We start from the raw sequence: 12,386 nt of genomic DNA on the forward strand, positions 1-12,386 counted from the left end.
TGGCGTTTGACTGCACGTATTCTATTTATCGCGCGATATACATATACGAACCGTCGATTGATTTAGCTATTGCTGAATCGCGCGACACGATTAAACGGAAAGCAAATGAGGTCGTACGGCCGCGGCACGTGCGATCCACGTATTTTTTAATCAGAACCAGGGCCGATTAAGCGCAATTTGACGGCCATTCTGATCGGCCATAGGCGGCACACGCTGCGGGTGCTTACGCGGCGGGTTGCGAAATCATTGTCCCGGACAAATAGAGAGAAACGGCGAGGCTATCGATTTGCAAAATCGCTCTTGCATGCGTTGCCGGTGATTTTCGATAATATTAACGTTCTTGTCGTCCTGTCGCGGACACATACGATCCCCCTGGTAATAAAAACATTCCCCGTCCAAGTATGAAATATAGAGGCATAATTGTAGAAGAAAGAAAAATTAATAAGAACAACTGTCGGGTAAAATTGTACATTTTATATTTCAAAATATATATATTAGACGTGTGCAGCAATAATGACAGTTTTTCGATTGAAAATCTTTAGTAATATTCAACAATTGCTACGACAGTATCTGTCATTCGAATAGTATTTGTGTGGAAAAGTTCAACTGTTGTATTTTATATTTAATACCAAATTCGCCTGAAAACGGTCCTTTGTAAACAGACATAAAAATGTGAATAAAGTTCATGTAAAGCACACGTGCATCAAATTTTTCAAACCGACCAGAAGGAGTTAGGTTAACTTAGTAAAATAGTACGCAGTAAATTCTCGATGAGTGTTCGGAGGTTCCTCGGCACTGAACATTAAATATTTCATAAATTAACGGCCATATGCAGTTGGAACAAATATAATTGGCTTCAGAATTCTGAGCTCTATCACGGTGCTAAACTTTATTAAAAAGTCAGCGTTATACCTAATGACCTTTCATTGTCAGCGCCGAGGAGCCTTCGAACACTCATCGAGTATTTACTGTAACCACGTCCATGCTCGTCACTTTATCCAACCGGTGAAGCAGTCGAAACGACAAAACTATCGTTTAATTATTATTCCATACCAAATTTCTCGGTGCCTGTCTCGTGATATTCCATCCGGTTCATTCCGAAAGAAGAATGCCGTTCCTGATTACGTACTCTCCCGCATCGTCGTCGAGTGCGCGGACACTTCATCGTCTTCATAATTCAGAGAGAGACAGAGTCCGAGGCTACGACGAAGATAATAAGAAACGAACGGAAGAGAGTGTCCTCGAGTGAAATATAAAACGGATGAAAGTGAGCGAAGTAGGTAACCGCGAAACGATCTACTCGACGGAGTATAATCGAGACCTTTCTTCCCCCCAGGTGGAAGCCACGTTGAATTTCATCCGTGCTTTCCCTAGGGCGAGGGGGATGCAGTGGGGGTGGAGGTGAACGCATTCGTCGATACGCTTCGAGCCGTAGGATCCGGCGTCGGTGTCGCGACTTCCGGTCCGTACCCGAACGGCTTCTTGTCCCCCTTTGTTTCGTTTATTTTCTCTCGCGCACACACCACGGGCCAAAGACCTCTTGAGAATTACACGAGAGCGTTCATTAATGCAAGCGGGGACGAACGATCCGCTAATTAATGTGACGAAGCTTGTCAGTGGACGAGAAAGTCGTGCGCGCACTCTTGCTGGCTTGCATTTCTTGCACAAAAGTGGAAGACAAAAGGTGGGCGACGAAAAGAGTGATACAAAGGGCAAACCTCGAGGACTCTGCGAATGGGGGGTGGGCTGAGATTTGGAGAGTGGCTGTAAACGCAAGGACACTGGCGCGGAATCTAACAGAGAATGTCGTCCTGAACTAGAAGAATTTAATAAATATATACTCGTGAATGAATGTTCGTAATGTTACCGTTAAATATCTTTTCGTGCTTGAAATATTTCGCACTTATACTGAAATCTGATTTATTCGTATGTTACGACAGTATGAAAATTACAAGTTCGTAGAGTTAAAGAGAACTTTTACATAATATGTGAAATCCAGCGGAAAAATGACAGATATGGTTATAAAGTATGTCTAATTTTATTTACCACGGTAACCAGCATTTACATAAATACTATTTGTGAGTTTCATCCATTATAATTTGCTTGGCCTCCCGAGTACGATACATAAACGTACGCCAGCGAACGTTCTCTTTCGAAAGTTACGATTCAAAATATTTACCTATAAATACAATAAATATACAGAAATATATCAAAACAATTGGAAGAACAACTTCAAACCACCTTTATTCAATAACAACTAATTATTAAAGCTGTCCACAACAGTCTTTTGAAGTATAAAATGATTTCATTAACTTGTATACTCCAATTCGTTTCATCTATTACAATTGTTTGAACTTTGTTAATGTGAAGCGTCACGTACGTTGTCCCCCAAGAACAGCTATTCAAAAATCATTCACGAGTGCATATTTATTGTCTCCGTATCGATAAAAATCATAAGAATCCTTTCATATGATTCTATAACCCCATCCCCGTGCAAAAGAAAATAACCTAGATACAGACATCAATTTCACTCCAATATACACTACAATATATCACCTAAAATAAATCACCGATATCATTCTAATTAAAATATCGTCACTATTAACGTATCACATTTGCATCGCGATAAAGGATCAACCGCGAGACCATTCTCACGCCGCAAAATTCGCGTCAATACATCGCCGCCCTGCCGTACACACGACCGCTTCTCCACATATGAATGAACATTAAAACCCGTTTGTCTGGAATCCTCCCCCTGTCACTGTTCATTTCTCCCTCCCCTCTTCAGAGTATCATCCGGGTAAATGGCAAACAGTCGGTAGAGAGAGAGAGAGAGAGGGTTGCTCGTCTCGCGGATACGTCGAACGGCCAGTCGAAAGCAAACAAACGAATTAAACGAATTCCACGGGCACACGGGGTTCCGCATTAACGGCGGTACCGCGTCGAATCGCCGCATAGGAGTTTTGCTCGCGACAACGTTTTCGACGTCGAAACTTTTCGTGTGTGGGGGGAGGTGGGCTCTCGTTTTACGCGCGCTTAGACAATTACCAGGCAACGTGGCCGGCTCTCCCCTGCACCACGCATCGCTGCGTTCCTCTCCCCCGCCCCGCCGTCGACCAGAACGATGCTTTTGGCAGAGATTAATCGTCGAAACGGCGACGTGTCACAGTGTGGCAAATACGTTTCGGCCGGCGGCCCCAGGGCCCGACACCGAAGAGACAATACGCAGGGAATAATATCTTAAGGCGGTGAACGGGGGTGAGCGGGAGGATTGGGCGGACAGAGAGAAATAGTTGCGGACATTAACTGTCCACAGAACCATAAGTACGACGACTGGCGCGCGGTCGCTTCCGTAAGTACTCCCGAATACGTATTAACCGTAGGACCGCCGCGCCGCCGCCGCTACGGGTATATCCAGACTCACATAAATTTCGGCGTAATTCGCTCGACTAATGCAAATTGCGAGGGCGCCGTGCCGGTGTGTAACACCTCCTCGATAGTACACGAGAATGGCAGTGTGCGACCCGGGACGACCGACCCCGTCGCGTTTCTATTCAGGCTTCTGTTGTCCTGTATATTCTTTGTCTTTTCTTTTCCCTTTCTCTCGAAATCTTTTCCTTTTACTTTCGTCTTAATCACTATTATAAAACAGTATTCGTGCAAGCTATCCCACTGAATGACCAACTGTATACTCCCAGGGAAACAGCGCTCGAGATTTCTCCAAAGACATTTTCACCGTATCGTTTCCACCAGTAAAACAGGTACGTACCATAAGCCACCGTATCAATGCCTATGAAGATCGATGAATCATTCCCGGCTGGACGAGTTTTTTTCACGGCGTGAGCTCGCGGAGATACTTATCGAAAAGCGGGGAAAGATTGTTAGGACACGTAGAACCAGGGCACGTCTTGGTACCAGCGTTCTATTACGCACTAATTAGGGGATCGTTAGTTCGTCGTACCTAACGAGCACTTAAGGTCACCGATATCCATCCGGGAGCCGCCGTCGCACCGGTGGGGCACGCGCGGTGAAACAGTGACAGGGCAGAAAAATGGGTAATGAGAGACAGCACGATAGACAGAGGGGAAAACGGAGAAACGGGTTGCACATCGAACGAAGACGGACGACGGCGATATCGATTGTCCGTCTCGTCGGGCAAGAAGACAGGCTTCTGCAGTATATGAGAAAAATCGGTTCGCACGGTGTCCCCGCAATCAAATGTGTGCCGCGAGAGCAATTAAGTTTCGCGGAGTTGTTTCTCGGGGATAATTGATATAGTACGGTCTCTCCAGGTTAATTGATCGCAGTCGATAGATAAATATTGCCCGTGTGACTGGTGCACGACGGCTCGTGTTTGTCTCGATCTATCGGAACAAGAAATTGATGGGTCATCGTAGCTACGCAATGGAAATCGAGAGAATAGTAGGAAGACGGAGTATCTCGATTGTTGCTCGATAAAGAATTGCGGGTAATAGGGAAGATAATTAAATGTCCGAAAGAAAATATTATGATGGAAACACGGGTCTCGTATTTCAGGTTTCCATCAATTTTAAAGCGTGTTCTACGAATACACGACGTAAGTAAAGGGACAATTTGTGATCACAGTGGCGTGGCTGTTGGTAATGTGATTTAAAACACAGAGCCCGCTCGACGAATTACCAATGTAACGTTGAGTACTTACTTTCTTGCCATCTAACTCGTGGTTACCCTGTGCCAGCACTTTATCTACACTCGCGGGATCTGCGAACGTGATGAATCCAAAGCCCCTGCAACACACAATAGTCATCCATCAATTTTATGGCAGTGAAAATCAGCATACTTAAACTATTTAATATATTTCACTGATATTCAACACAGAAAAAATATATAAGACATGTGACAATGAAGTTTCGAGAATAAATAAATTAAAAATATTATTTTGAAAATGAAAGAAAGTGAGGCCATCGCCTTCAAAGTACGTAGTTCCTTTGAAATTGTACACAAGCATTGGAGCGAACAGATACATTGATCGTAAAATTTCTGGTATCTGTTTTATTACCCCCGTTACTTTACTTCGAATATTAGACACTCACTGAAAATGCGTTCCTTTCATGACACCTTTTACTGGCGAACACGATAAAAAAATCGCACGAAGATAAATCAGATGAATACCGAGGGATGCTCCAACGTCGCGATCGACTTTCAATTTAAAAACTGTTTCGCTAGAACGGCTGAACATCTAGAACGTCCATTTTTCACCTAACACGGAACTCAAACACGTCTTCACGCGAACCAACCTGCACAATGACTAAAACGATTCGCAAAGTTCACCTTTCGCACACAAGTGGAGAGGGGAATCAGGCTACCCAGCAGGGGGGCGTAACTGTTTACATCGGTACCTCTCCAACGGAAACAAAATTAAACTTCGAACTTTATCATCGTACCATACGATATTTCGTTTACTTTTTAAATCTAGCAAACCGTACAGTTTACTATCCTTATTTCCAGAACGTACCATCAAATTTACTACCGAATGCAAAGGGGATAAATACCACCGAAGTCACCGCCCGTATAAATTTAGCGATTCGGACCCGGCGTTCGGCGGTCCCGTGCAACGGTGCACGTCGCGCCCGAGAGTCACGATTCCATATTCGCGGAATTATATCGTTCCGTGTGCTGGCTCTTTTTCCGAACCGGGGGGGGGGGGAAAACACACGCTGGCGGGAACATATAACCGTTCCCAGGGTAAGGCGTGTGTGTGTGTGTATCTGGAGGGGCAGGGGGGCGAAGTCGCCGCTCGAGTGAAACAAATATCGGCCGGCGTCCGGTACCATAAATTTTGCGCGGGACACCATGTACATACAGATATATTAAAAGATAGTTTGGCGAGGTAGTCGAGGTAGAGTTTAGGAGGGGTGAAAGGGGGTAGGGGTGGGGGGTCGAGGAGCGGGGCGTACGATCCTCGAGTGGCTCGCTAGGGGTTGGAGAAGGGTTGCCACACGGTTACTATACACGATGGTGGCGGAACGAGGACCGGACGCAAAGCGGTTTGCATTTTTCATGTTGGGGCCGCCTCGGCAGTTATTGAAAATATTTACATGTTATTTATGGGGCACACATGCTTCAGGAACCAAAGCAGGCGCCAATTTCTCCGATGTAACTCTTTCCTACCGACGCGCCCTTCCCCATCGCCGCCTTCCGTTTCCCTTACGGTGGCGGTGTGTCTCACCTTTTCCGTTTTCCTTGAACGTTGTACATACATTCGTCATTTTCCAGCCGTCGCATCGAAAATTCCACGAAACGTTGCGCCCTCTCACCCCCCTCCCCCAACTCTACTCCCCAACCCCTTGTTTCTTTTCCACGACACGCCTTTCTCTGGGACACGAAACAACGAACATACTCGTATGGATTGAATTTTTGATGGGCCACGGCGCGCTATGGTTCCTCTCGTCCCCTTTCTCGTTCTTCGGCCGCGACTCACGGACCACTTCCGCATGTAGTGTTATCGAGGTATCTGCGACACGGTTCCATTGGCTGCATCCAGCACAGTTATACAGAAGGGAATTATTCCTGGGACAGGATACGGAGCCTGCGACCCGAATACGAAAAACGGGGGACATGTTCCCAGCCTGTCGAGTCGCTGTCGCGTGAACTTCGACCACTTTTGTACCTCGTTTGGGGAATTTACGAGGCTTCGGATACAATATTGTGGACCAGCGAAATTGGCAGGTCCACGGCTTGTTTGCGCAATCGAGTGTCACGCTCGAACGCCCGGACGATAGGGTTTGATTTACGCGGAATGTTCGAAGGCCGATTGCAAGGCTGTACCGGCCACCTAACGTGACGTATTAGGTTATTGCTTATGAAATAGAGGGTTGTTTCGGGGCACTTGCTTCGACTTCAAACTTGGAAGGGGTTGTATTCGGTATAGTGAAACTGTGCGTGTTTGTCAAGGTAGTACAGGTGTACTTATCCTGTTATCATGAAAACATGAACTGTGAATGAAGAAATAACCTTTTGAAAGGAATTTAATCTACTAACGTATATTTTTTGTTAACGCAGAACAGTGTTTCCGTTGATTTACTGTTGTAAGTTCTTCGACGATTGGCTGACTTCGAGAGATGAATTTGGAATTTCTAGGGCATCGAGGCGAATCATGTAAACTAATGCTTTCCCAAGAGAGTAAACACATAATTGTGATACGTTATTTGTTATTCGAACGTATGGATGTGTACTATCTCGGAAGATCAACATTTTAAGCCGGAATTTATCGTTGAAATCTGTTGAATTACCCAAAGGGATTGTTCGAGTATTTCTCCATCGAAATTCCCGTGTGTATTTATACCGCAAGCCAAACTGGTTTTCATATTCAAGCGTTTACTTAGACTCATCCTGTGTGCACATACATCTCGACTATTCAGTTGCTACATGACAGCTTCATAGCTTCCATAGATCCCTCCTTATAATAACAATACCCGACCGTATACCTGTCCTTTATCAGAGAATAAATCTGTTGCCGGTAATAAAGTGAGAGTGATTACCAACGAGACAGTTTGCGGCCGGTAGCTATCAACGTCGCGTGCACATTTTGTCAAACTCAGCGCACGACTCTAAATCTCCCTGACATACAAGGATGAAGCTACTAATAACGATGTCGTAAACTGAAGGTACACAATAAAAGCCTGTAGTTAAGAGAATTTCAAAAACTTCTATTTTCAAACGAAATTCCCTACAAAAGTCGTATAACATTCTACATTAAAACTTTTAAACTCGCACAAACCGTAACAGCAGGTGCTGGTGGAATTAAAAACACGAGAATTGAGTATAGTGATCTATGAAAAGCAGTGAAAACTGGATTATAACTTACATTCTGTTCGGAAATCTGGAAACGAGTTAAAAGGGGCTCAGAAATGTGAACGTCGGAGAAGAAAAATTTACCGAATTCAATGAATCCGTCGTCATTTTTAACAACGAATCCGCGGGAACTCGTGGCAAAACAACGCGTAACCGCTCGAAAGGAAATAAATCTACGTGCGCTCACGATTTCGTAGTCAATTTATCCAACGTATGGCCACCGTTGCTTTACCGCTGGATGCACGCGACGAATTTTCAAAATTCTCGCCCGGTCCACGTTCCGTGTGCGAAACAACAATCGTGGCAAACGAACGTCGGCCGAATCGGCAGTCGTCCAATCAACATTAAAACACGAAACTGCACTGGATACCGTACGGGGAAAAAAAACACCACCGGGCCACCAGCGTCATCCGACGACGGGGCAGGGGGGCGGCATTTACATGCGCTCGGTCAACTACCTGGTGCTAGGCGTTCTCATGCGTTTTACGACTTCGTGTTTACGACGATTCACCAGGGGGGGAAACGGGATCACGGTGGATAGCGTCCCGCGATATCGTGCGAAACATTCATCGATCCCGTAATACGATATGCGTTGCATCTGCTCCTCGTTGAATTCAGAAGTGACAATATGCAACGGAATGCGTTCCAGCGAAGTTATTGTCAATCCCGTAGCGACAAGCGTCGACAGATTTTTAAAAGAATACGATGGATTTTCAATCCTTTCAGTCGGTTTGTTTTCTCCATCATTGATTGCACATACTTGCTTCTGTAAATACTAATATTCCATTGGTATTTATGTGAAAAGACATTGATAATTAACCGTGGTTTAATTCAGGTTAAATCTTACTACAAGAGATTCATTGATTGTACAATTAATCTAGAGTGAAAAATGTATCACAGTGGATAGCATTTTGAATCGTGTACGTGGATCATGTAGAACTGAGACAAATGTTGGCTGTTGGCGAACAATACTGAATTGAAAAACAGTTATTATAATTTAGTGAACAACGTATGACTTCTTGAAGCCAAAGCAGTATGATCCCCTGCCTGTATGGGTCTTCTTTCTTTCACTATATTCACTTTAGCGAATCCTTACGGGTGAAATTTAAGATAAATACACTGAAGTAGCGATTAACACGTTGGGGCCGATATTTTGCCTGTATAGCTTCAGTCTCTGCCCGCGACGCAGATCATCAACAACGGGCACCAACGTGTTAACGAAGCAAGCTTCTTGAAACTCAGATAGTGTATGCAAAAGACACAAAATGCTCATCATTCGAACCTCATTCCCACCTGCGCCGAAATCTCAATTGACGATCAACTTTACCATTCCATCACAGTACTGAAACACCGTCATCCAGAAACGGGTCTCAAAACTGATTGCCTCGTTATCTGCCCCCACATTCACTTGCACTTTAAAAAAAAAAAAAAAAAAATTGAGACTTCCTGGTCGGTTAAAGAAGGGACAGAAATCCATCGTCGCATGCGGCGTGGCCCGCCACTTGTCACTCGACCATTGTATGTACGTGAATAATCTATAAAAGGCTGAGTAGAAGGATGGCGGCTGACGTGTCCCATGTCTACTTGAGCACGGCTTCTACCATCCTCCGCTTTTCATCCTCCTCTTGCTCTACCGGGCCTCTTCGCCTTAACCACCTCCACGGCTGGGTTCGTATCCCCCTTTTACCGAGGCAGCCCAGAGCCACGGAAGAGTGTCACGCCGGGCTGACGCGGTGCATTTGTTTGTCGCACCCTCTCAGCGCTGCGCAGCGCGCGGAAAAGAGGCTCTTCCTGTATAGGCCTCGGCCGTGGATGGATGGATACGGAACGGCTGGATCCGTTGTGAAATCGGGCGAATCCGTGTTTATCTGAACACGGCCGACACGGGCGTGTCTCGCGAAGGCAGCGGGTAATAGAGAGGCTAAACTAGGCGAAACGAAAGCCGGGATATCGGAGATGATGGAATTACATGGCAGGGGCCACTCTTCTTGAATCGGTAAGGAAGATGGGAGGGCGTGGAGTTGCTTCGAGGCTTAATAGAGATAATCTGTAAAGGATTTATGGATTATCCGTAGGCTAATCCTTTTATTACAGGGTTCATGAGAAAATCTTGTCGAGTAAAGTAGACCTTGGCGATAGCTCGCGATATATACCACTTACTGATTAAAGGAAAGTTAGTTTTTCACTATGATAGGGAAAAATGAATGACTATTGAACTGGTGGTGTTTTGTACTGTTCAGTTTTGGGATACAATATATTCGGAGAATTGTTCGGTTGTAGCACACAATGGTGCACGATCTTGTGATCGATGGTGTTTTAATTTGAGCAGTTTAAAGTGTGCGAGACAAGAGGTTCGTTTTTTTATCGGGTACCGTGAAAAAATTATGAACGATAACTATACCGTGGCACGATGGAAGGATAACGTCATAATAAATCTGCGGAGTAATCTTTACGCTGAGATAATGAGATTTTTTTTATCACCTTTAGTCGAATGGAGCCTTTGTCGGAGATAACGAGCTCTGAAGCGACAGGAAAAATTATAGGCTAAGAAAAGGAATTTTACTTTAAGTTCACTAAATGTGAATGGAACGAGACCGACGTCCCCCCTTGCCGAGGTACGGTTTTGTAGACACTTTTTAATCTTCGAGTACTCGTCGGTGAGTTTGATGCAGACACTATTAAAAAGAAAGCCTTCTGCTTTCTTCTTTTCGCTTCCAATCTACACTTTATGGTCTTCGTAATATGTACTTATATTAGGAGTATACCGATGAAATTCTGCATACCGAACAAGTGGTAGTAAAACGTTGTCAAATTTCATTTCATATGTACTTTAAATCGCTTCTAAAACTGTTTCATGTTCCGAATCTTTTCACTGTACAATGAATTGCTCAAAACACTATAGGTCATTACGGGAGTATTTTAAAGAATTCATTGACAATCAAATAATCTGAAAGTTGACGAACTCCCGTCAAAATTAACTGGTCACTCAAGGCTACCAAAAGAATTATCGTGATTATCACGTACAGCAACTCAATCAAATGTGACGTCGAGACCGTACTTGACGTGCTTCAGACCAGCCGTGATAACTTTGAGCAGCTTATTGGGATTAATCTGGCTGCAGCTCAACGTAATAAGCCTGAATAATACACACCAGATTAATTTGTTTCGTGTTGATAGGGGCTATACCGTTGGACCTTTTTATTGCTTCCTTTACAGTGGAAGAATTCATCGGAATATAAACTACAACAGCATTTCAGCGACACACATCCGTTCCTTCTACTATCCAATAATACATCCTATTCTTGTTCACAAATATTCTTATTACCTAACAAGCAAGACCAGAACTCCAAAAAAAAAAAAAAGAAACGAGTATACGGAACACGCATCAAACACTCCATTCAGAACACGGACGAGGCCATTCACGTGGAATAAGGAAACCCAATAGGCGAGCAACAATTAAGGGGGAGCATCATTACGCGCCGGCTCGTATACGACGCGTTGCTATCGCGTACGGGAACCAGTGAATAGGAGCCGGGAGAAGAAAAAAGAAACCGGAGGGCGTCGTAGGAGGCAAAGGATGAAAGTTAGAATGTAACTGCGCGACGGAAGCCATGTACTGTCGTATCGTCGCACGAAGGCCGCGGCGGCTGAACCCCCGCGCCACCCAGGGAATTTACCGCAACGAAAGGGAGGGATAGGGTATATCCTGCATGTTGCTTGGCGTACAGGACTGGATAGGTGCGGAGGAGAGGATGGGTGGAGGTGGGAGAAAGCAGGCGAGTGTATTAGGTGTATTTATGTAGGCGGTCTCATTGCGCGCGAAGTTACTGTAAGTACCGGCAGTTACTTAACTCGACAGTTTCTGCTATTGCAGTAACCGTGGCAGTGGTAGCAGGAACGACGGCAGGCAGCCATATACCTACTCGAGGAGAGCTGCCTTCCTTGCCTCGGAACTGAAGCTAGTTATGGACGTAACCGTCCGGGCAAGGGGTGGAAAGAGGAAGGGAAGGACGGGGGAGGCGCGCGAAGAAACTCCGGGTACCTTCTACCACCACGATTCAAGAAACCATCTCCTTTTCCCCTACCCGCACCCACCCCTACCAGAGTCCTTCCCCTCTAGCACCACGGCCGGTTGCTTCGTTGCTCAACTATATGGTAACTGTTCTTTAACCAACCGCCTTAATCCGCTTTTCTCTCTCCGAGGCGAAGACAATCACCTCGCCTGGCGAAAACCGTAGCAACGACTCCTTCTTCGATCCCATCCCCCGTCTTTCGTCGATCCTCTCGCTCTCGCCGACCATCCCTCCGTCGACCTCGCCCCTCCGTCCTTCGGTGCCTCTTTTCGATTTACTCGTCGGATTTCCACGCCTCGTGAACTCCTTACCTCGATGTCTAGGGGATTTTCAGCGCTTGATAAGTGGCCGCGTAAGCCGGCCACCTGGGGTGACGATACATCCGCCACCCTCGATTAATCGGCGATTCGTCGATGAAAATTGATCGGGATGATTCGCTGGGTCTTCGAGCCGAGGGCGCGGCAATGAATGTCAATGAAA

The 12,386-nt window shown here is 45.4% G+C and overlaps 1 protein-coding gene across 2 annotated transcripts in view; it reads right to left on the reverse strand.

Moving 5' to 3' along the window:
• The window catches only part of LOC107185903 (RNA-binding protein Musashi homolog Rbp6), an 856,487-nt gene that overhangs the window by 328,347 nt on the left and 515,754 nt on the right, over positions 1–12,386 (reverse strand). For both annotated transcript variants that reach the window (XM_015573678.1, XM_015573677.1), the window contains exon 3: positions 4,682–4,766. In XM_015573678.1, coding sequence (XP_015429164.1) covers positions 4,682–4,766 — 85 coding nt within the window. The remainder of the gene's footprint in view (positions 1–4,681; positions 4,767–12,386) is intronic.

This window comes from Dufourea novaeangliae, unplaced genomic scaffold (assembly GCF_001272555.1).
Source record: "Dufourea novaeangliae isolate 0120121106 unplaced genomic scaffold, ASM127255v1 scaffold56, whole genome shotgun sequence".
NCBI lineage: Eukaryota > Metazoa > Arthropoda > Insecta > Hymenoptera > Halictidae > Dufourea > Dufourea novaeangliae.